Source organism: Paroedura picta, chromosome 5, assembly GCF_049243985.1.
Source record: "Paroedura picta isolate Pp20150507F chromosome 5, Ppicta_v3.0, whole genome shotgun sequence".
Lineage (NCBI taxonomy): Eukaryota > Metazoa > Chordata > Lepidosauria > Squamata > Gekkonidae > Paroedura > Paroedura picta.
Genome location: NC_135373.1, coordinates 12,437,994 through 12,460,940, shown reverse-complemented (window position 1 = coordinate 12,460,940; position 22,947 = coordinate 12,437,994). Strand labels below are relative to the sequence as shown.

Here is a 22,947-nt window from a genome sequence, read left to right as displayed (position 1 = left end):
GATGCGGGGCGGCCGCTGCTTTGGCTAAGGGTGGCCAGCTCCAGGACGGGAAATTCCTGCAGATGCTGGGACGGAGCCTGGCGAGGGGCCGACTTTGGACAGGGGCTTCCCCCAGGAGACCATCCCGTACAGTCCAATCCTCGCAGTCACCTGGAGATCTGTTGCCATTCCGGGGGAGGTGGCAACCGCATGGAATTCCCGGATTGGGCGGCTCTACGACCAGAACTAGACGTCATCCTAAAGGCACCGCCCCTGTCTCCAGGGCAACCTAACGCCCGCGTCTAATAGCGCATGCGCTTACGGGAAAAGTTAAGGCCGTTACGTTGAGTGATGCCACGAGGCGCCTCGAGGCTCCATGGCAACTAGAGACCGCTAACTGTTCCTCTTGGGAACGCGCGCAGAAAGGACGAGAGTGTGCGTGCGCGGGGCCGCAGTCGGTTTCAGGCGAACCAAAGGGCTGAAGTTTTCCCCCTCGTGAAGGAGAGAGTGGGGCTTCGGCGAGGGAGGAGCGGTGTGTGATGAACGCGGCCTCTGCGGTGAGGACTGCGCCCACCTGGCCCGTGACGTCACGTCCTGACTTGACCAAAGTCGGTGACGTCACCGGGTGGGGCAGGAAAGGAAGGGTCTGCGAGCAAATGAAGGAGTCGCAGAAGGGAAATCAGAGTGGTTCAGCAATGGAATCAGCTGCCAAATGGTGGCTTTCCAGACGTCCATGGACTACAATTCCCATGAGTTCCTGGGAATTGTAGTTCATGGACATCTGGACAGCCGTTTCGCCTGCTTTAGGCAAATCTGCATTGAGCTGGGGGTTGGACTAGATGGCCTCTATGAATGCTTCCAACTGTATGATTCAGTCGTAAGGTTGCCTGCATGTCCAGTGCCTTTTGATAGGGGTGCCGACCTCCAGGCAATCGCATGGAAGTCCTGGATTGGGCGGCTCTACGACCAGAACTAGACGTCATCCTAAGGGCACCGCCCCTGGAATTACAATCTCCTGGAATTACAATTGGTCTGACTATAAAGATCATCTCCCTTAAAGAAAATGGATGCTTTGGATGGTGGGTTCAGTCTCTGTACCAAGCTGAGGCCCATCCCCACACTCCACATCCAAATCTCTAGGAATTTTCCAACCCAGCCTTGACAACCCTTTCCTTTAGTTACAGGAAGAAATAAACAACTAAAACTTTTATCGGCATGCAGCTAAATAACATCACAGAGAAAATACTGCTCCCAGGAATTCTCTAGCTACTGGGTACCATCCCCTAATGTGTTAAGTGCCATGAAGTTCCTTCTGGCTCAGGGTGACTCTGTGAATTAGTGACCTCCAAAAGGTCCTACCGTTTGCTCAAGTCTTGCAAACTGTGGCTTCCTTATATTTATTATTTATTTATTTATTATATTTCTATACCGCCCTCCCCGGAGGCTCAGGGCGGTTTACATTAAACATATAAATAATACATGGAATGATTGAGTCAGCCCATCTCATGTTGGGTCTTTCTCTTTTCCTGATGCTGTCAGCTTTTCTTAGCTTAATTGCCTTATCCAGTGACTCTTCTCATAATCTGAGCAAGTTACGGTAGTCTCAGTTAAGTCATTTTAGCAGCCTTTCTCAATTTTTCTTACTATTGAGAAACCCCAGAAGTGGTGTGATGGTGTAGAATATGGTTGGGCTAGCTGTGGACATGCCCACCCATGGCCCCTCCCGTTCCCACCTTCAGGTCCATCATGGGAGGGGAGTAGGGGGGGAGGGTCAACATGACCATATATGGTCATAACATCCAATAAATGTTTAACATATTTAAAAAATATATTAAAAATGAATTCACTCTCATCCATTCAGGAAAGCCAGGACTGTCAAGAAACCCCAGTGTTTCATGAAACTGGTCGAGAAGCCCTGGTTCTAGGGGGCATTCAGGTTCAATTTTTTTAATTTGATCTAGAACCCATGGATTTGCCTTTTTGGCAGTCCATGGTTTCCATAGCACTCTTCTCCAGTACTACATTTCAAATGAATCCCCTTCCTGCCAGCTGGCTTCAACTTTCACACCCATGGGGATGAATTAACTTGACCTGGATCCCTTTGAGAACCAGCATAGTGTAGTTGTTAAGAGGGGTGGCCTCTAATCTGGAGAACTGGGTTTGATTCCCTATTTTTCCATATGCGGCCAGCTGGGTGACCTTGAGCCAGTCACATTTCTCTCAGAGCTTGCTCAGGCCCACCTACCTCTATTTATTGTGTGCAGTACAATACATGTGACTGGTTCCACCCCATACCCTGTTATTTATTGATCAGGGCACTGCATGCAACTGTATCTAACCAGGGCCTTCAGTGATATAAAGGCCTCTTCAGTTCCAACCTAACCCTGTGTCACGATACTACAGTTTCTAGCATCCTCTCATTGTTTGAGAATATATAATATGTCTGGAGCCTATGTACTTTATAAATTCATGTATGCTAACATGGGCCTGATCACTGAAGAAGGTGGTTGTGCCTTGTCCTGCCAACTCTTGAAGCTTGATTTTGGTCAACAGTGTAATGTCAGATATGACTGTTTTCTTATTTATTTGATTTGGTTAAGTAGTTTCTCCACTCAGACTCAAGCCAACATAATCAACTAAATATTATATATATAATTGTTACTTTTGAGCATGTAGGGTTGTCTCTCCCCACCTCTACTGAGCCTTAGCCAGCCCTGGGGCATCTGGAGGGAGGTGAATGACTTCTCTGCCTGCCTAGGTGCTCCCTCTTCTCCATGAGGCATAGCAGGTTGGGTGAGAGAATAAGGTTGCCAAGGTGTATGACCTGCTGGTAGTGGAGGAAGGGGACTGAAGCCACCATCACTGTGACCAGCTTTTTCTGCCACAGTGGTCTTGCTCTCTCTCTTCTCTTCAGCTAGCTTACTCCCCTCCTGACAGCTGCCCTAGTGCTGGTAAGAGGTCTGCAAAGAAGTTAAAGGATCTTTGGAAAGGACAGATTTTTTTAAGTGCCCCAGGTACAGATAGCATTAAAGGGGGATTAAAGGGGGGGCACTAGTCTTTTACCAAGGGATGTTGCCGCCACCTGAGCCCCTGTTCCACTTGCTGTCCTGCTGGCACCCCTGACTTCCTTCCGCCCACTAGGGGGCACTGCCAGCAGCAGCTCTGCAGTACCATGCCATGGGGGAGCCCCAGCCATGGCGGCCACTGGAGAGCACCAAAGGTGAGCCGGCGGCAGAGTGGCAGGGCAGCCCCCGAGGCAGCAGGTGGGGAGGAGGACGAGGAGGAGCCGCGGCCCCGGACCGGGGATTGGGGACCACTGGGCTAGATGGACTCACACTGATCTGATCCACTAGGGCTCTTCTGATGTTCAGATTGGGGGAGTCCTTGGTCTCTATGCCCTTTCACTTGACCTCCATAGGAACTGGCTGGCCACTGTGAGACTGGATACTGGACTAGATGAACCACTGGTCTGATCCATCAGGGGTCAGCTGATTTTCTCATGAAGGAAAGAATTGAGAACCAGAAGTTTAAAGAAGTCAGAATGTGATGGCTCGATAGCTCTATATCTAAATAGTACCAACTATACAAAAGTACAGGTATTTATTACAAATTGGATAAAAACAAATGCAGGCCCAAATAGTAGCCTCAGAATAAAATCATACATTTATCTCAAACAGGCCATTTTTAACCCTGACCAAATGTGTTTTGGCCAATTGGCCAAACAAGGCTTTGTTATACAATGGCAGCAGACATCTTTAATCTTTAATCCGCTCCTGCAGAGCGGATTAAATAAAGCAGTAATGCCTGTCTGGGAGGAGTTAGGGCGGGCCCTGTCCGGGATAAAAACTCGGAGGGCCCAATCAGGAGTGTCCATCCAGTGTCCATCTGAGTGTCCATCCAGGCTCGCCCAGCTTTGTGCGGCTCCCCATTGGCTGCTTCCGCCCGGCCAGAGACTCACTGCGCACACTAACCTCGCAGCCGACGCGGTGAGTCCTTCGCCTGCGGTACTCCTCCTCCTGCTTCTCCCGGCCGCAGGACCACCATCGCCACGTCTATGACGTGGCGAGGCCGCTCCTGTGGCCGGGAGAGGCACCAGCCATCGTCGTGGGTGGGTGGGGAGCCACTCTGCCTTCTGGCTGCTCCAGCGGCTGGGAGAAGGCTGAAGACGATCGCCGCCGGTGGGGGGGGTCGGCCACTCCGCCTTCTCCCGGCCGCTGGAGCGGCCTCGCCACGTCAGAGACACGCCGAAGGCGCTCCAGCAGCCGGGAGAAGGCTGCTGATGCTCGCGGGTGGGGGGGGAGCCGCTCCGCCTTCTCCCGGCCGCTGGATCGGCCTCACCGCGTCGCAGATGCGCCGCGGCCGCTCCAGTGGCCGGGAGAAGGCCAAAGACGATCGCTGCCGGTGGGGGGTCGGCCTCTCCTCCTTCTCCCGGCCGCTCCAGCGGCCGGGAGAAGGCAGCGGGTGGTAGCTGGTGGGGGGGGCACTACGTGGACGATGGGGGGTGGAGCCCGGCTCTAGCGCCCGCTGTATTAACACTACAGTGGGCTTTAGTTCTAGTTGAAATAATAATACAGTTATTTCTTAAAACTGGACCAAGTTGAAATTGTTTTATAATCAATATATCTATGACCTAGGGCAGAGATATAATTCACAGGCCTTATTTTAAGTAACAGGTCAGGTACACATGTCTTGACCAGTAATTCAGTTGTGTACCATCCTCTCCTGATCAAATTTTTTTTTTTACATGCAGTCTCGAGCCAATAGTATGTAATAATATTTATGGACCTGTATGGCGCTCCCAACATACTGAGTGAACGTTATTGTCTTGTGGTGTAGATGTGCCCACAGCACAAATTCTGATTAGGCATGTGCAATTTGGTCTGGATAGTCCAAAAAGTACCTGAATCACTGTTGATTTGGACACTTTTTGGACTAATCCGGTTTGAATCAACCTTCCCTTGCAGTTAAACTGACTGAATAAGCCCCAGCGAATTGCCAAACCATGATTTAGTCACAATTTGGTCATGCAGAGATCATGCAGTTTGAAGGAATCAAAATTTTATTTTTTTTTTATGGAGGGGGCAGGCGTCTGATGTAGTGGCACCAAATTTGCAGCATAGCTGCTGGAGCCTTTCCTCAAAAGAACCCCCAAGTTTCAAAAATATTGGACCAGGTGGTTCAATTCTGCAGGTACCCAAAGAAGATGGCCACATCCCACCTCCATCGTTTCCAATGGTGAGATAAGAACAGAATCTTTCCCCCCTTGCCATTGGAAGCCGTGGATGTCAGATGGAGGACCCCCTGTAGATGGAGGACCCCCTGTAGAATTGGACCCCCTGGTCTAATATTTTTGAGGAGAGGCTCCCGCAGCTATGCTCTACCTCAAATCTGCCCCCCCCCACCATGGAATAGACAGGGGAAATTTCCCATTGACTTTAATTACTCTGAAAACAAACCAGGGAAGGGTGCTTCAAGTGCTTTGGATTCAGCCCAAATCTGAAACTGTTTCATTCCCTCCCCTCGCACATGCCTAATTATTATGATTATTTGTACTTCACATTCTGGTATTCAGGAGAACTCATTCTCTCGTGTTCCATCAGCACAATGGGAATAATAATAATAAAAATAAAATACTGTTCAAGGGTGCTATAATTATAACAGCAAAATAAAGTCTGTGATGATCTTTGGTTGCCTTGAAAGCACTATACAAAATCAAAGCCTAAGTTAGTAGGATTGTTTTTACATCTCCTTAAAACAGGTCCTTTCTTCTTTTAGGTCCGTGCTGTTATATTAATGCACTAGAGGGCAGCGTCCATCCACTGATCCCCTTTGGTTGGAGGAACGGGATACAGTAAGAAAAAAATTATTTTGTAGAATCTTGCACACAAAGACTCCTTCCCCTCAGGGTGGAACGTCTGGAGAAGGTAGCAGGTGGTCTTGCCCAGCAATTTCCAAACTTATGTTAATAGAAGTGAAAGTTTCTGAACTAAAATTAGGGGCATGATTTTAAAAGCCAGTCTTGTGTCTGTGCATGCCTGTTCAGAAGTAATCCCTACTGATTTTGGAAATAACTTGCACTGATTAAACAACTTACAGTTGTGAAAGTACACAAAGGAGGGTGCCCACTCATTGGCGTCTGTGCTTGCTCACTGGAAGTAAGACCTGCTGACTTAAACAGGGCTTGCTCCCAAGTAAATATGCACACAAGGAGTATCAAGAATGACTCACTCTCTGGACCACCTCTGTGTGAGTTACTGATGTGGGTGTGCTGCCACAGGTACTCATGGAGAGATGTGGCAGGAAGCTGCCTCTGGGGCAGACCAGTTTTCAAATGCTCACTGGAAACCTTGTACAGGGATTGGAAATGTCTGGAAAGGGCTTGTTTGGCAAAAGTGGTAAGGGTTACGTCCTTCCTGTGTTCCTTCTTTGCTGGAAGGATGGCTGACATTTTTTTTAAACCCTGCATTTGTGTGTAAAAATTGTGTGTAAAATCTAAAGTATCTGAGTGTGCTAAGGCAGACTAACAGTTTAGTGTGGTCTCTGATGCTCAACTCCACTCCAAGCCCTCTTGGCAGAGGTCTTCTCCTGCCCCTGCTGCTGAAGATGCTTCTCCTTGGAGAGATACTGTGGAAGTTTAATTCTGGAAATAAGCCTTCCTGTGCACACACATGTCTTCAGATGCATTAAAATAGAGTCACCAGCCATGACATGTTGTAATGTATCTGAAGAAGAGTGCAGGCACAGGAAAGCTTGGTTTGTGTTTAAGAGCTATGGCTTCTAATCTGGGAAGCTGGGTGTGATTCCTCACTTTTCCACATGCAGAAGTCGGGTGCACATTGTGGGGAGAGGAAGGGAAGGCTGCTTTGAGACTCCTGGTAAAGGAAAGAGGATTATAAAAACCAGCTCTTCTTCTTATACCAGAGCATTCACAACCAGGGCTCCATGGGGGTTCCCTGGCCTTTCCCCCATATCCTGCCACTGGACTCAGCCACAAGCTATTCCTGGCATTGCTGTGAAAGCAGAGAACTGGCTGCTTCCATTGACCTGGGAGTGGTGTTGTTCCGCTCCATTCTCCATATGGCACCCTTTTAAATACTTGAAGATGGTTATCAGATCTCTTCTCAGTCGTCTCCTCTCTAGGCTAAACAAACCAAGCCCCACCAACCTTTCTTCATATTTCTTGGTCTCCAAACCCCTCACCATCTTTGTAACCCTCCTCTGAACACGTTCCAGTTTGTCGACTCTTCAACTGGGGTGCCCATAACGGAACACAGTACTCCAAGTGAGGCCGAACCAGAGCAGAATACAGCGGTACCATCACCCCCTGTGATCTGGACATGATACTCCGTTTGATACAACCCAAAATCCCATTTCGCTTTTTAGCCACTGAGTCACACTGCTGGCTCATGTTCAATGCACGGTCTAGTAAGACTCCTGGATCTTATTCGCACATGCTACTGCCAAGAGAAGAATCATAGAATCATAGAGTTGGAAGGGGCCATACAGGCCATCTAGACCAACCCCCTGCTCAACGCAGGATCAGCCCTAAGCATCCTAAAGCATCCAAGAAAAGTGTGTATCCAACCTTTGCTTGAAGACTGTCAGTGAGGGGGAGCTCACCACCTCCTTAGGCAGTTTAGCTACTTCTCGAGCCTATCAAGATCATCCTGTATTCTGATTCTGTCTTCTGTTGTGTCCCCCATGTTGTGTTTTGTTTTTGCCACACTGAGCACTATTTCCCTCACAAGAGAAAACCGAGGAGAAATAGGAGTTAAGCAGTTCAGCCATCTCTTCATCATCATCTGTTATAATTTCACTCTCTTGTCCTCACAGTGGTCCTACGGTGTCTCTATTCTTTTTCTTACTTGAAGTAGAACTAAAGAACCCTTTCTGCTATGTTTAGCATCTCTTGCTAGTCTAAGCTCATATTGAGCTTTAGCTTTTTTAATACTCTCCCTACAATTATTGGTTATCCTTATCCTGGATGCTTCAGGCTGATCCTGCACTGAGCAGGGGGTGGGACTAGATGGCCTGAGTGGCCCTTCCCACTCTAGGATTCTAGGAGTCCAGTTCAGCAGTGGAAATGGGCTACCTCAGGAAGTGGTGAGCTCCCCCACACTGGTGGTCTTCAAGCAGCAGCTGGACAGATATTTAAGGCAGCTTATTCAAGCAGGGCTTTCATGAACCACTGGGGTTTCTTGATGGCCCTGGAAGGTTTTTCTGAAGGTGTGGGAGTTCATTAATTTTTATTTTTTAAATTTGCTCATGTTTATCAGGTGATATGGCCGTGTCAACCCACCCAGCCCTCCCAAAATGGCCAGTGGTGGGCCTGGAGGGGGTGGGAAGTGGAGCGGCCCTGGGTGGGTGTGTGCTTCCCAATCATATTCTGCACAGTCATGCCACTTGGGTTTCTTGAAACCTGTTTCAGGGGGTTCTTAGGCTGACCCTGCATTGAGTAGGGGGTTGGACTAGATGGCCTGTATAGCCTCTTCCCACCCTCTGATTCAATGAAGGAAGAAGAAGGTTTATCAGTACCGCGGCGAGCCCAAGGTCACCCAGCTGCCTGCACACAATTGAACCTGGCTCGCCAGATTAGAAGTCGGCACTTCTAACCACTACACCAACCTGGCTCTCTAAGGAATACCTCTCTTAGGTCTATAAGTGTTAGCCATTTTTGTAAGAAACTTACTGATTCTGTGGAAGAAACATGGGTTAAAAGCCCAGTGGATCGAATCAGCAGCGGGTGCTGGCCCAGTTAGGCCTCCCAGAATTTGTGTCGGGTCTCGGCAACAGGGTAGGAAACAGAGACTCCCAAACTGAAGTTCTGCTCGCTTCATGCAGGACCACCATGCTCTCGGGCCCTGGTGACAATAGACATGAATGCTTTGTTTGCAGTGTTCTACCCTTCCTTTTTGATCCAAGACATGGTGACGGGAGACTCAGGCCCATTCAAAGGAAGGTAAGGGCCTAAGATGCGCTCTTAAGTAGATCTGAGCTGGGGGCCTCACAGGCTCGGGGTCCTCCTGGGGGGGAAGAAGAAGAAGAGTTGGTTCTTATATGCCGCTTTTCTCTACCCGGAGGAGGCTCAAAGCGGCTTACAGTTGCCTTCCCATTCCTCTCCCCACAACAGACACCCTGTGGGGTGGGTGAGGCTGAGAGAGCCCTGATATCACTGCCCGGTCAGAACAGTTTTATCAGTGCTGTGGCGAGCCCAAGGTCACCCAGCTGGTTGCATGTGGGGGGAGTGCAGAATCGAACCCGGCATGCCAGATTAGAAGTCCGCACTCCTAACCACTACACCAAACTCGCTCTGGAAGGTGGAGGAAGCTGGGTCACCAGGACTAAGGCATCACCTGATCCAGGGTATTGGCGCTGGTGGGCTTCCTGTCTAATCTGACAGCCAGTCAGGAAGCCCAGATGTCTCCTGACATCCCAGGTGCTATCCCGTAAGAAGATGCTCCCGTCAGAAGGCTGCAATGGTGCAGGAGTTAAAAAGGACCATTCTACTTTGCCCCCAATACCTCAGGCTGACGGAACAATTGGGATCCTCCTCCCTCCACTGCAGAAGTCCTGTCAGTACAGTTCTTTGGAGGCTACCCAGATGCATATTCCCACCCCCCACCCCCGGGCCTAGTAGGTTAGATCTCCTCCCCATCCTCCCTGCTGCTCTGATAGCAGGGGTGGGAATAATGAGAGTTTCCACCATGTTGGGATTGTTTTAAGGTCTTTTAATGGGTATTTTAATGGGAATAAGCCTACTGTGACCCGCCACAAGCCTACGGGGAGTGGCGGGAAATAAATCTAACTAACTAACTAACCAACTAACTAACTAACTAACTAACTAACTAACTAACTAACTAACTATAATAATAATAATAATAATAATAATAATAATAATAATAATACTTATATTGGTGTGTTTGGTTTTTCCTACCTAAATGCATTATTTTACATTAGTCCCTATTGAACTGCATTTTATTCAGTTTAGCCTACTTCTCAAGCCTATCAAGATCATCCCGTATTCTGTTGCTGTCTTCAGTTGTGTTTGCTAGCCCTCCAAGTTTAGTATCATCTGCAAATTTAATAAGTATCCCCTCTAATCCCTCACCCAAATCATTTAAAAATATATGTTGAACAACACAGGGTCCAGGACAGATCCTTGGGGTACTCCACTTGTCACTCTTTTCCAAGAAGATGCTGAACCATTAACAAGTACCCTCTGGGTACGATTTGTCAACCAGTTATTGATCCACATGACAAAATTAGGATCCATACCACATTTTACCAACTTGTAAACAAGAATATCATGTGGAACCTTATCAAAAGCTTTACTGAAATCCAGATAAACTATGTCCACAGCATTCTCCTGATCCAGCAAGGTCGTCACTTTCTCAAAAAAAGAGATAAGATTGGTCTGACATGACTTGTTCTTGTGAAACTCATGCTGAGTCTTAGAAATCACAGCTCTCAGTTCCAGTTGCTCAAGGACCAAGTGTTTGATTATTTGTTCCAAAATTTTGTCAGCTACAGTTGTCAAGCTGATGGGTCGATAATTACCCGGATCCTCTTTTCTCCTCCTGGGGTGAGGACATCTTGCTGGGTGAGATTCCACCGTCGGATCAAGGGAGGCAGGAACTTAACAGTTCTTCTTCGACCCTAGGTGGCGCTCACCCGGCTCCCTCAGTTCGGTTTCTGCCTCGGAGGGAGAGCAGGGAGCTAGAGACTGGCATAGAGATTTTCCCAATTTGTTGAGCCAATTTGTGTAATCGTTTGGTTTATTTGTCTTTCGTTTGTCTTAAGTGTTGCCTTACTTCTCTCCGCAAAAAAAAAAAAATCCCCCTCACCTTCGTGTGTGTGTGTGTGTGTGGCCTGCTCTGGGACAAGCCATTAAAGGCAAGCTTCCCACAAGCTAGAAGGACAAGCTCTGCTCCACTGCGATGGCTGACGACCTCCTGTCCGAAGGAGAGCTGGAGGCACCAATGGAGCCCACGGAGCAGGAGCCAAAAAAGCTGGAGGGCATGCCAAAGGCTGTCCCCAAACCAGCCGACGAAGAGCCGGGCCGCCACGCCGCAAAACGACGCAAGAAGACTGACACGCGGGAAAAGAGCAAGGAAAAGACGCGCAGTGGCCATTTTGAAGACGATCGGGCGGGCGGCTCTGCACATTCAAGCTGGTCCCCGCTTACCCGCGAGGAGACCCGGGGAGAGGAGGAGAGCGACGGAAGGCATTCAAGGAGTACAGTAAGGCCCAGTGGGCAACATTTATTGTCTAAAGAATTAATTGCTTGCATTTCAGAGGTGGTTCAGGCCCAACTAGATAGAAGAGAAAGGGAGTCTGTGGAAGGTAGAAATTACAGACAGGCCTCCCCTGATCCAGAGAGGGAGGATAATGTGGAGATGGGATCTCATAGTGCCTCCTGGCCCACCAAAGCAGCACGTAAAACGAAACACTGGAGCCCTGACAGGTAATCCTCTCCATCTACAAAGGACAATTCCTCTGTGTAGGACAATGGGGAATTTTTGTCAGATGAGGAGGTGATTGAAATTATGGAACTACCTGAAGTGTCAAAGAGGTTTTTTAAACCTGAGGACTACCAATACCTACTGTCAAAGTATTTGAATGCACTAGACTTGAAGTGGAAGCAAGGGATAGATGATCCAGCAGATCAGGACCCTAGAAGGCCTTATGGAAATAAAGAGTACTTTCCTCCAGAAGAGGATGTACCTAGGAATTTTCCATTGCCAATATTCTTTGAGAAAAAATTCAGAGCGGAATGGGAGAAGCCCATGGTTAACAGACAGCTACCAGTTTATGCTATGCCTGATTATGCGGGGGAGATCCATGGAAATTCCTGTTGTTGATGCCCCTGTTGTAGGACTACAGTCTTACGGTCTTCTCTTTGAGGATGGTCAGGGACATGGTAAGGATGGTAAGAGACATTGTGGATAGGAAAGCTGATCTTGCTCTACGCAAAACACACGAGACTCTTGCTATGTCATTAAGAGCTTCGTCTATATTATCCATTGTGGCAAGAGCAACAATAACGTGGATCAAGAAGTTGATTCAATTGTTGCCAGAATCTGATAAAAGTATTAAAAGGGGCTTGTTTTTCAGCGGATGCAACACTGGATGCTTCCATCTTCAATGCCAGAGCCATGGCCACAGCAGCGGCAGCAAGGTGGACATTATGGCTAAGAGCGTGGCAAGCGGACACAAGAGTGAAGTCTATCGTCACTGCATATCCTTTCCACGGGGAAAAACTCTTCGGGGAGTCCCTGGAAACGTTTCTGGTGGTGACACGAGATAAAAAGCGTGTGATGCCCAGAACATTGCGCAGAAAAGACAGAAGGTTCAATAATTCTTCAGGCAGTTCCTTTCGCCCCTACAATTCATACAACAAACAAAGACAAGACAGAAGGTTTAACTGGTCTTCATCCAGACAAAACTTCAGAGGTGGTTACTTCAACAGGTCCCAAAGAGGAAATCCCTTCCAGAAGCAAGATAGGGAGGGAAAAACCTCACAAGGCGTGACTCCATTGTTCCGGTGGGAGGTTGGCTAACCTTGTTTCTAGTGGGAAAGCAGTGAAGCAGACGGCTGGTCACTAGAAATAGTGAAACAAGGTTATGCAGTAGAATTCAGCAGTGTGCTTTGTGCAGTCTCCTTACCAAATCGCTTTGTGCAGTCTCCTTACACAAAAACAAAGGCAAAGCTGGAAATAACTCAGTCAGCCATCCAACACCTTTTGAACATTCGAGCAATAGAACCAGTGCCAACAGGGGAGGAAAAAGCAGGTGTCTACTCTATTTTCGTCACGGTCCCCAAAGCCAACGGGGACTGGAGAGCAGTGTTAGACCTAAAGTACATAAATCGCTTTATCAGACTCCATCAGTTCAGGATGGAAACTCTCAAGTCAATCTCGGAGGCACATCAGAGAGGAGAATTCCTCACATCCATGGACCTGATGGAAGCGTACCTGCACGTGCCAATTCTAGAAGGTCACAAGAAGTTCCTCAGGTTCTGTGGGGGCCCACGCCACTATCAGTACAGGGTGCTACCTTTTGGACTATCAACAGCACCCAGAGTCTTCTCCAAATTGTTAATTGCCCCAGTAGCCTTCCTCAGAAGTCACGGGATACACCTGCATCCGTATTTAGACTGAGAGCAGAGTCCCTCCAGCAGGTGCACGAACACACCAGGTTTGCAATGCAAACGCTTCAGGACTTCGGATTCCTAGTGAACATTCAAAAGAGCTCACTGAAGCCCTCTTCAACATCTAGGAGTCCGAATAGACACAGTGGCATCCAGGCTCTTCATGACAGAAAAGAAAATTCAAAAGTTTCCCCCTGCAGTAAGGACCAGTCTGTCCTGGGGGACAAAGATAGACAACCTGTCAAAAGGAAAATTATTCAGTCCTCGACAGGGAAAGCAGGTATTCATAGATGCCTGACTGAAGGCCTGGGGTGCGATGGTAGAGAGGCAGTCGGCCCAAGGAAAATGGACCACTGCGGAGGCAATTCTTCCAATAAATGTTCTGGAAATGAAAGCGGTGTTCAGGGCCCTCCAGTTCTTTCATCATCGCCTAATGCACTCTCACGTGGTGGTGAGGACGGACAATGTTTCAACAAAAGCATACCTGAACAACCAAGGTGGGTCCAGATCCTCGGCTCGGCACAGGGAAGCGATGAAAACCCTGTGCTGGGCGGAAACGCATCTGCAGTCGATAAGAGCAGAATATATAAAGGGAAAAGAGAACATCTGTGCAGACTGGCTCAGCAGAACGACCATATCACCAACAGAATGGTAATTAAAACCAGAACTGTTCAGGTGGATAACATCAAGGTTAGGTCAGCCAATATTGGACCTGTTTGCATCAGCGAGCAACAGTCAGCTTCCCAGATTTTTCTCACGGTACTCCTACCCATCGGCGGAGGACACGGATGCACTGATGGCTCAGTGGCCAAGAGGTCTGCTGTATGCATTTCCACCCTTTCCGGTAATCACACACCTATTCTCTGACAAATGAGGAGCTCGGAGCTCTGATAGCTCCAAGATGGCTTCGACAGCCATGATTCTCAACACTGATCAGATTGTCGGTACAGGAACCACTGCAGATACCAACACAACCAGATATGCTCGAACAAGGGCCCATTTGGCACCTGGATCCGGAATGATTACAACTGTCCACTTGGAGGTTGAGTGGGGCCAATTAAGCAGAGAAGGTTATAGTTTAGAAGTGATCAATACAATGATGGCTTCTAGAAGGCAATCAATGAACAGGCTGTACAATACATCTTGGAAAGGGTTTGTACGATGGTGCAGGAGGAAGAAGGTGGACCACTTGTCTCTTAGACTACGGGATGTTCTTCAGTTTCTTCAGGATGGCTTGGCTCAAAAATTGAAGGTAGCCACATTACGAAGCCAGCTGGCGGCCTTGGTATCAGTTCTGCCAAAGTTCAGAAGAAAACCAATTTCGAGGCATCCACACATAGTACACTTCCTGAGAGGAGCGGCTCAACCCCAGGGCCCATCTTCCCACTGGTTTCCTACTTGGAATTTGAATAGAGTGTTGACAGGAATGACACAACATCCCTTTGGACCTATAATGGAAAGTTCCATGAAGCATCTGAAGATGAAGACAGTATTTTTGGTAGCGATAACTTCAGCTAGAAGAATACCGGAGCTAGCGGCCCTCTCGGTCAGGAAAGAGCTATGTATTTTCCACAAAGACAAAGTAGTGTTAAGGACAGACCCGGCGTTCAAACCAAAGATTCTGTCCAGCTTCCATCACAACCCAGATTTAGTCCTGCCCTCATTCTGTCCTAAACCGGTACATCCAAAAGAAGTAATGTGGCATTCTCTGGATGTGCGTCGTGCTCTGAAAGCTTACCTGGGTAGGACAGAAAGCTTTAGAAAGTCTGATTCTCTCTTTGTGTCACTGGCAGCCCCGAACAAGGGTTTGAAGATGTCCAGCAGAGCCATAGGAAGCTGCTTACGGGCAGCTATTGCAGAGGCATATCGAGTTCAGAAGATGTCTCCACCAGCTGGCATCACGGCTCATTCTGTAAGGAGCACAGCAACGTCAGTGGCGCTGTTTAGCAGAGCTTCAATTGAAGAGATTTGCAGGGCTGCAACTTGGTCAAATGCCTCGACATTCATTCGACATTACAAAATAGACGCATACAGCTCAGCTGAAGCGGCCTTTGGATGTAGAGTACTACAACATATAATCATCACAGATGATGATGGCCCACCCTAAGAATCTTACTGCTATGGGAGGTCCCAGCAAGATGTCCTCACCCCAGGAGGAGAATGACCATTGAATACATACCGAGAAGGGTCCTTCTCTCCTGGGGTATAAGAGAACATCTTGATCCCTCCCTTCCATCGTCAAGAAGGCAAAAAAGGTCATCTGAATTCAATACAACAGGAAGTAGTGTCTCAGAGCAGACCTTACGGTATAGTGTGTCACTCGTTTCGCTATTTGCTATATGTTTATTCTTGGTTCTTCTTCATATGTTTTTAAGGTTCCTAGGTTGAGTGAAGTTATTATAGTTATTATAGTTATTTGATCCTGGCAAGAGGATGGCTTTGGCAGTGGCCGAACTGAGGGAGCCGGATGAGCGCCACCTAGGGACCGGAAGAAGAAGTTCCTGCCTCCCTTGATCCGACGGTGGAATCTCACCCAGCAAGATGTTCTCTTATACCCCAGGAGAGAAGGACCCTTCTCGGTATGTATTCAATGGCCATTTTCCCTTTCTTCAAGATGGGGACAACATTTGCCCACCTACAATTGTCTGGCACCCCACCTGTTCTCCAAGAAGTGGCCAATCAGAAGTCTTGCTATCCAGATGCCCCCCTTGGCCTTGCTCACTTTCTACAAATGATTGGCAGCTGTAGGAAAGGGGTCCATTAGAACTGTGGGGCCCTGGGCCACTGCATTGGGGATCCCTGCTATACGCCCAACCTGCTGAAGGGAGATGTTGGATCTGCCCACAGCAGCTCTGTGATCCATAGACTTTCATTCCCTACTAACCACGGTTGACCAAAGAGAAATATTGCTGCCCTGCATATACATTTCTCTGTTTATAGTTCGTGTTCCTGATCTGAGATTTCTTTCTTAGGTCCCTTTGCAACTAAGGTCCATGATCTGGCAACCTCTCCTTGCCATCCTCAGCCTCGTCAGGCTTGGCCTTCCTCTCCGCGACTGCCATTTTAAAATGGTGGTCAATCGCTTCGATGCCCTTGGGGGGGACCGAGAGTTGTTCTTTAAGCAGGAGTCGCTGAAGAACCAGCACGAAATCTTCAAGGAGCTTGTGGACTCTGCCATAGACCCGAATGATAAAAATGCTGTAAGTGCTGTTATGTAAGCCGGGCCCCGCTCCCCCAATCTTTTTTGAACTTCTGGGCCCCTTTGGAATTCTGAAAAATTATGGTGGGGGCAGGTGCACAATGGCTCCCACAAAATGGCTGCCACTTGCCTTCAATCACACAGTGAAGATCCTTGTGTTGCAGTGGCAGCTGCTGCCAAAGCAACCTTTTAACAAGTGTGCACGGCCAGTCAAATATCTAGTGGCCAATCAGAAGCCTGCTGGGCAAAAGCCACACTTGGCCCTGCCCACTTTCTCAAAACACTTGGCAGGTGCCAGGAAATACATGGCGGGGGGGGGGGAGCCTGGCACCCCTGCTTGGGACCCATGCTTTAAGTAGATCAAGAGCGGCTAGTGTTAAGTCTTAGCCTGAGCTGTTAGCTTCCTTATTTCTTCTGTGCAAAACTCTGCAAAGTTATCTAGTGCAGGAGTTTGGGTTCCTGAAGTTGAGCTTTGAAGGAGTGCTGAGGACCATTAAGACCAAGTACAGGAGTCTTGAAACTAGGAAGCCAACTTTCAAGTTCCCCTGAGCATCAGCTCAAGATAAAAAAAGCCCCACCCCTTTCTGGAGTGTCATCGTCACTGGGTGAACAGGAGTCCTTAGTGACCAAGGAGTCCTTAGTCCTTGGTCCTTAGTGACCAAGTGACTTAAGGCTCACCTTAGTGACCTAAGGCTCATCTTAAGCTTTTGTGGGTTTGAACCTACCTTCAGCTGAAGGGCGAGGGGAGGGGAGAGTGAGGAAGACCTTCCTTCCCTGTCTGCTTGTGAAGTGAGGAGGAACAAAACTGGTGAATGTCAGCTGTCCAAATAAAGAAGAAGAAGAAGAGTTGGTTCTTATATGCCGCTTTTCCCTACCCGAAGGAGGCTCAAAGCGGCTTACAGTCGCCTTCCCTTTCCTCTCCCCACAACAGACACCCTGTGGGGTGGGTGAGGCTGAGAGAGCCCTGATATCACTGCCCGGTCAGAACAGTTTTATCAGTGCTGTGGCGAGCCCAAGGTCACCCAGCTGGCTGCATGTGGGGGAGCGCAGAATCGAACCTGACATGCCAGATTAGAAGTCTGCACTCCTAACCACTACACCAAACAGCCACACTACACCAAACAAAGCCACATGAACACACATGAAACTGCCTTCTACTTAGTCAGGCTTGCAGCCCATCAAGGTCAGTCTTGTCCACTCATACCGGCAGCAGCTCCCCAGGGTCTCAGGGGGAGGTCTTTTCCATCACCTACCACCTAGGGATGCTGGAGATTGAAGTTTGGACCTTCTTTGTGCCCAGCAGATCTCCATCACTGAGTGACTCCAATTCCATGCCCAGGTCATTCCCCCCCCCTCCCAAAAAGCAGAATCCCTGGCCAGTCTGGCCTGGAGGAAACTTGCCTCCCATCTCCAGAGTGGCAATGTGCATTTCCCTGGGCATGCAAGAAAGGGCCACAGGAGCCAAGCACCGTCCCTTCTGCCCACCTACTCACAATCTGCCTGAGTTCACAGAATCAGCATTTCTGTCAAATGACTAGCCTCTGCTTAAGTTCTCCTTCAAACATTTTAAACCACCTCCCAAGGAAGCCTGTTCCAATGAGGAACTGCACTCTCAGGAACTTCTTCCAGAAGTTTAGCTGAAAATTCTTTTGAATTAGTTTCATCCCATTGGCCCCTGTCTTTTCTTGGCCAGAGTTAGCTTCGCAGTCATGAGAATTTTCTCGGCCTTGTGCTATTCTGCAGGCAAAACCGCCCTCTGAAAGGAGTATCTTTTAATTTTTTCCAGCATTACCTGGGATTTCCGTACTACCTCAAAGTCAACCTGAGCTGCACCCATCAGGTAAATGGGCTGTTTGTAGCAGTGGTAGAGAGCAAACATGGCAACTCCTGAGTCCTGCTTGAAGAGTTGATCAGTATTCTGCTGGGAACCTGCCAGTTTGCTGGCCCTTGCAAGGCTCCTGGGGGTGAAAGCTCAAAACGATAAGATGCTCCCCCCTTACAGGCAGCCTTTCACTTCCTTGGCAAAACTGTCAGTGCCTTTACATAAGAGCATAAGAGAAATAGTCTTGGATCAGGCCAGTGGCCCATCCAGTCCAAAACACAGTGGCCAAAATCTAGGGGACATCGGAGGGTCCACCAGTGGATGAGTTCAAATACCTCAAGGGGTACCTCAAGGCTCGGTGCTCGGCCCGGTACTTTTTAACATATTTATTAATGATCTAGATGAGGGGGTGGAGGGACTACTCATCAAGTTTGCAGATGACACCAAACTGGGAGGACTGGGAGAAATACTCCGGAAGATAGAGACAGAGTTCAGCGAGATCTGAACACAATGGAAAAATGGGCAAATGAGAACAAGATGCAATTTAATAAAGATAAGTGTAAAGTTCTGCATCTGGGTCTGAAAAATGAAAAGCATGCCTACTGGATGGGGGATACGCTTCTAGGTAACACTGTGTGTGAACGAGAGCTTGGGGTACTTGTGGATTGTAAACTAAACATGAGCAGGCAGTGTGATGCAGCGGTAAAAAAGGTGAATGGCATTTTGGGCTGTATCAACAGGGGCATCACGTCAAAATCACAAGATGTCATAGTCCCATTGTATACGGCACTGATCAGACCACACCTGGAGTACTGTGTGCAGTTCTGGAGGCCTCACTTCAAGAAGGACATAGATAAAATTGAAAGGGTACAGAGGAGAGCGACGAGGATGATCTGGGGCCAAGGGACCAAGCCCTATGAAGATAGGTTGAGGGACTTGGGAATGTTCAGCCTGGAGAAAAGGAGGTTGAGAGGGGACGTGATAGCCCTCTTTAAATATTTGAAAAGTTGTCACTTGGAGGAGGGCAGGATGCTGTTTCTGTTGGCTGCAGAGGAGAGGACATGCAGTAATGGGTTTAAACTTCAAGTACAACGATATAGGGAAGATATCAGGAAAAAATGTTTCACAGTCAGAGTAGTTCAGCAGTGGAATAGGCTGCCTAAGGAGGTGGTGAACTCCCCCTCACTGGCAGTCTTCATGCAAAAGTTGGATGCACACTTTTCTTGGATGCTTTAGGATGCTTAGGGCTGATCCTGCGTTGAGCAGGGGGTTGGACTAGATGGCCTGTATGGACCCTTCCAACTCTTTGATTCTATGATTCCACTGTAACTTCTAGGCAGTGCATCTACTAGGGAAATATAATCTACTGATTCTAATTGCTCGGCCAAGAACCCCAGGGTAAGAGCCACAGGCCAAGGCTTGCGCCTCTGGGAAGGAGCAGCCCTTTTTTATCCTCCCAGCAATCACCTCACCCAGTCACCACAATAGCCTCACCTGGTCAGCAGCAACACTCCCCAGTAGCTCTCTCCACGTGCTCTCAGTTGTCTCAGTTTTGAACCAATCAGTGATTCCATGTTCAGTTCTCACTGTTGCTTCTTGACCTGCATATATGTTTCTCAAGAGACAAATAAAATGCTCTGGTATTCCTATCTCTTTAAGAACTTGCCACAATTTCTTTTGCTCCACACAATCAAAGGCTTAAGCATAGTCAATGAAGCAGAAGTAGATGTTCTTCTGGAACTCCCTAGCTTTCTCCATGATCCAGCGTATGTTGGCAATTTGATCTCTAGTTCCTCTGCCACTTCGAAATCCTGCCTGTACTTCTGGAAATTCTCGGTCCACATATTGCTGGAGCCTAGCTTGTAGGATTTTGAGCATAACTTTGCTAGCATGAGAAATGAGTGCGATGGTGCGGTAGTTTGAACATTCTTTGGCATTGCCCTTCTTTGGGATTGGAATGTAAACTGACCTTTTCCAATCCTGTGGCCATTGTTGAGATTTCCAAATTTGCTGGCATATTGAGTGTAGCACTTTTACTGCATCGTCTTTTAAGATTTTGAATAGTTCAACTGGAATGCTGTCACCACCACTAGCTTTATTGTTGCCCAGACTTCCTAAGACCCATTTGACTTCACATTGTGGTTATCAGGGATGTTAAGCTCGCTCTTGTATAGTTCTTCTGTATAATTTTGCCACTTTTTAAAAATCTCTTCTACTTCTGTTAGGTCCCTACCATTTTGGTCCTCTATCATACCCATCTTTGCATGAAATGTTCTCTTCATATCTCCAATTTTCTTGAAAAGATCTCTGGTCCTCCCCATTCTATTGTTTTCTTCTATTTGTTTGCACTGTTCATTTAAGAAGGCATTCTTATCTCTTCTAGCTTTTCTCTGGAATTCTGCATTCAATTGGGTGTATCTTTCTTTTTCTCCCTTGCCTTTCACTTCCCTTCTCTCCTTAACTATTTGTAAAGCTTTCTCAGACAGCCATTTTGATTTCTTGCATTTCTTTTTCTTTGGGATGGTTTTAGTTGCTACCTCTTGTACAATGTTGCGAACCTCCATCCATAGTTCTTCAGGCACTATCAGATGTAATTCCTTAAATCTATTTGTCACCTCTACTGTATATTCGTCAGGGATATGATTTAGTTCATACCTGAGTGGCCTAGTGCTTTTCCCTACTTTCTTCAATTTAAGCCTAAATTTTGCAACAAGAAGCTGATGACCTGAACCACAATCAGCTCCTGGTCTTGTTTTTACTGACTGTATAGAACTTCTCCATCTTTGGCTGCAGAGGACATAGTCAATCTGATTTCTATGTTGACCGTCTGGTGATGTCCATGTGTAGTCTCTTGGGTTGCTGGAAAAGAGTGTTTGCTATGACCATTGTATTCTCTTGACAAAATTCTACCAGCCTGTGGCCTGCTTCATTTTGTACTCCAAGGCCAAACTTGCCTGTTATCCCGGTTATCTTTTGGCTTCCTACTTTAGCATTCCCATCCCCCATGATGATAAGCACATCATTTTTTGGCGTTGCTTCTAGAAGGTGTTGTAGGGCTTCATAGAACTGATCAACTTCATCCTCTTCAGCAGCAGTGGTTGGGGCATAGACCTGGATCACTGTGATGTTGAATGGTTTGCCTTGGTTTCGAACTGAGATCATTCTGTCATTTTGGGGATTGTATCCCAAGACTGCTTTTCCTACTCTCTTATTGATTATGAAGGCTACTCCATTTCGTCTGCAAGATTCTTGTCCACAGTAGTATACCTGATGGTCATCTGAATTAAATTCACCCATTCCTGTCCATTTTAGTTCACTGATTCCTAAAATGTTGATGTTCAGTCTTGTCATCTCTTGTTTAACTACGTCCAGCTTGCCTTGATTCATGGATCTGACGTTCCAGGATCCTATGGAATAAAAGTCTTTACAGCATTGGACTGTCTTTTCGCCACCAGTTACTTCCACAACTGAGCGTCATTTCGGCTTTGGCCCACTGGCTTCATTCATTCTGGCGCTACTCGTACTAGCCGTCTGCTCATCCCCAGTAGCATATTGGACACCTTCCGACCTGAGGGGCTCATCTTCCGCCGTCATATCGTTTTGCCTTTTGGAACTGTCCATAGAGTTTTCATGGCAAAGATACTGGAGTGGTTTGCCATTTCCTTCTCCAGTGGATCACCTTTTGTCAGAGCTCTCAGCTATGACCAGTCCGTCTTGGGTGGCCCTGCATAGCATAGCTCATAGCTTCACTGAGCTACGCAACTCCCCTGGCACGGCAAGGCAGCGATCCTTGAAGAATGTCCTTCCGAATGTCCTCTTGTTAATAGTCTTGCTCCTGTTCTTGCCAACTGAGGGCCCTCATGGTTTCCTGGATGGATTCAGTCTACCTCCTGTTCCCTTCTGCTTTTCTCAGTGCGACTGCCTTTTCCGCTGACTCTCATCTTCTCAGAATGTGACCCAAGTACCAGAGCTGCGATTTCTTGAATGTCACTCACTTGAAAACTGTGCTGGGAGATCCCGTTGCACCAGCTGCCACCTGTCCTCTCTCTTCCAGGACTCTGCCAGAGCCGTTCGGAAGGCTCACTACAGCGGACTCATCCCTATCGTGACCATCGCTTTTCAAGAGCCAGTCCACTCCGTGCGGCAGAAGCCAGAGCTGCTGGAGATTGAAATGAAGGCCGCTCCCTATAAGATTCCAGGTATCGTCCGGGGGAAGGGTTACGACAGGTCTGACTTAGGCCAGGTAAAGGTCTGGGGAAATGAGGCGTGTGCAGGAGACACAGAAGAACAGAGTGAGCTTAAGTGCAAATGCCTGGCCTTCACCAACAGATGGAGTTGGGATGGGTAGGGACTGCAGGGGGACTTTAATATTGTGTTAGAGAGGGGCAAAGTATGCTGGGCCCAGCATACCTGATGGACTGTTGCGCGCTGTGAGTTTAAACAGGCTGGTGGTTCCTGGCCCAAGAGAGGTCTGCCTAACCTCGACCGGGGCCAGGGCCCGACCTGGTGGAATGAGCTCCTGGATGAGCTGAGGGCACTATCGGAGCTCTCACAGTTCTGCAGGGCCTGTAAAATGGAGCTCTTCCGCCAGACATTTGGTTGAGGCCAGTGGTGGAATATCAAACACACCACTATAGGGCAGGAGAGGTGGTGGGTGCTGTTCAATGAGCTGCAGGGAGGGGAGGGTGGGGTGGGGTGGGTGAGGGCCGTACATGATACGGTTTTTATCTTGAACCAGCTGGGCAGCAGTGATGGTAAACAAAATCAATTAAAACAAACGCAGCCAAAGTTATTGGC

At 48.0% G+C, this 22,947-nt stretch overlaps 1 protein-coding gene across 5 annotated transcripts in view; it reads left to right on the top strand.

Annotated features, from left to right (window-relative positions):
- The first annotated feature begins 334 nt into the window (after nucleotides 1-334).
- LOC143837077 (cation channel sperm-associated auxiliary subunit gamma-like) overlaps nucleotides 335-22,947 on the top strand; it is a 103,507-nt gene continuing 80,894 nt past the window's right edge. For all 5 annotated transcript variants that reach the window (XM_077336537.1, XM_077336535.1, XM_077336536.1 and 2 more), the window contains exons 1-5: nucleotides 335-536; nucleotides 5,755-5,830; nucleotides 16,102-16,329; nucleotides 18,115-18,168; nucleotides 22,205-22,349. In XM_077336537.1, the coding sequence (XP_077192652.1) occupies nucleotides 16,123-16,329; nucleotides 18,115-18,168; nucleotides 22,205-22,349 (406 nt within the window). In that variant the 5' untranslated portion in view covers nucleotides 335-536; nucleotides 5,755-5,830; nucleotides 16,102-16,122. The remainder of the gene's footprint in view (nucleotides 537-5,754; nucleotides 5,831-16,101; nucleotides 16,330-18,114; nucleotides 18,169-22,204; nucleotides 22,350-22,947) is intronic.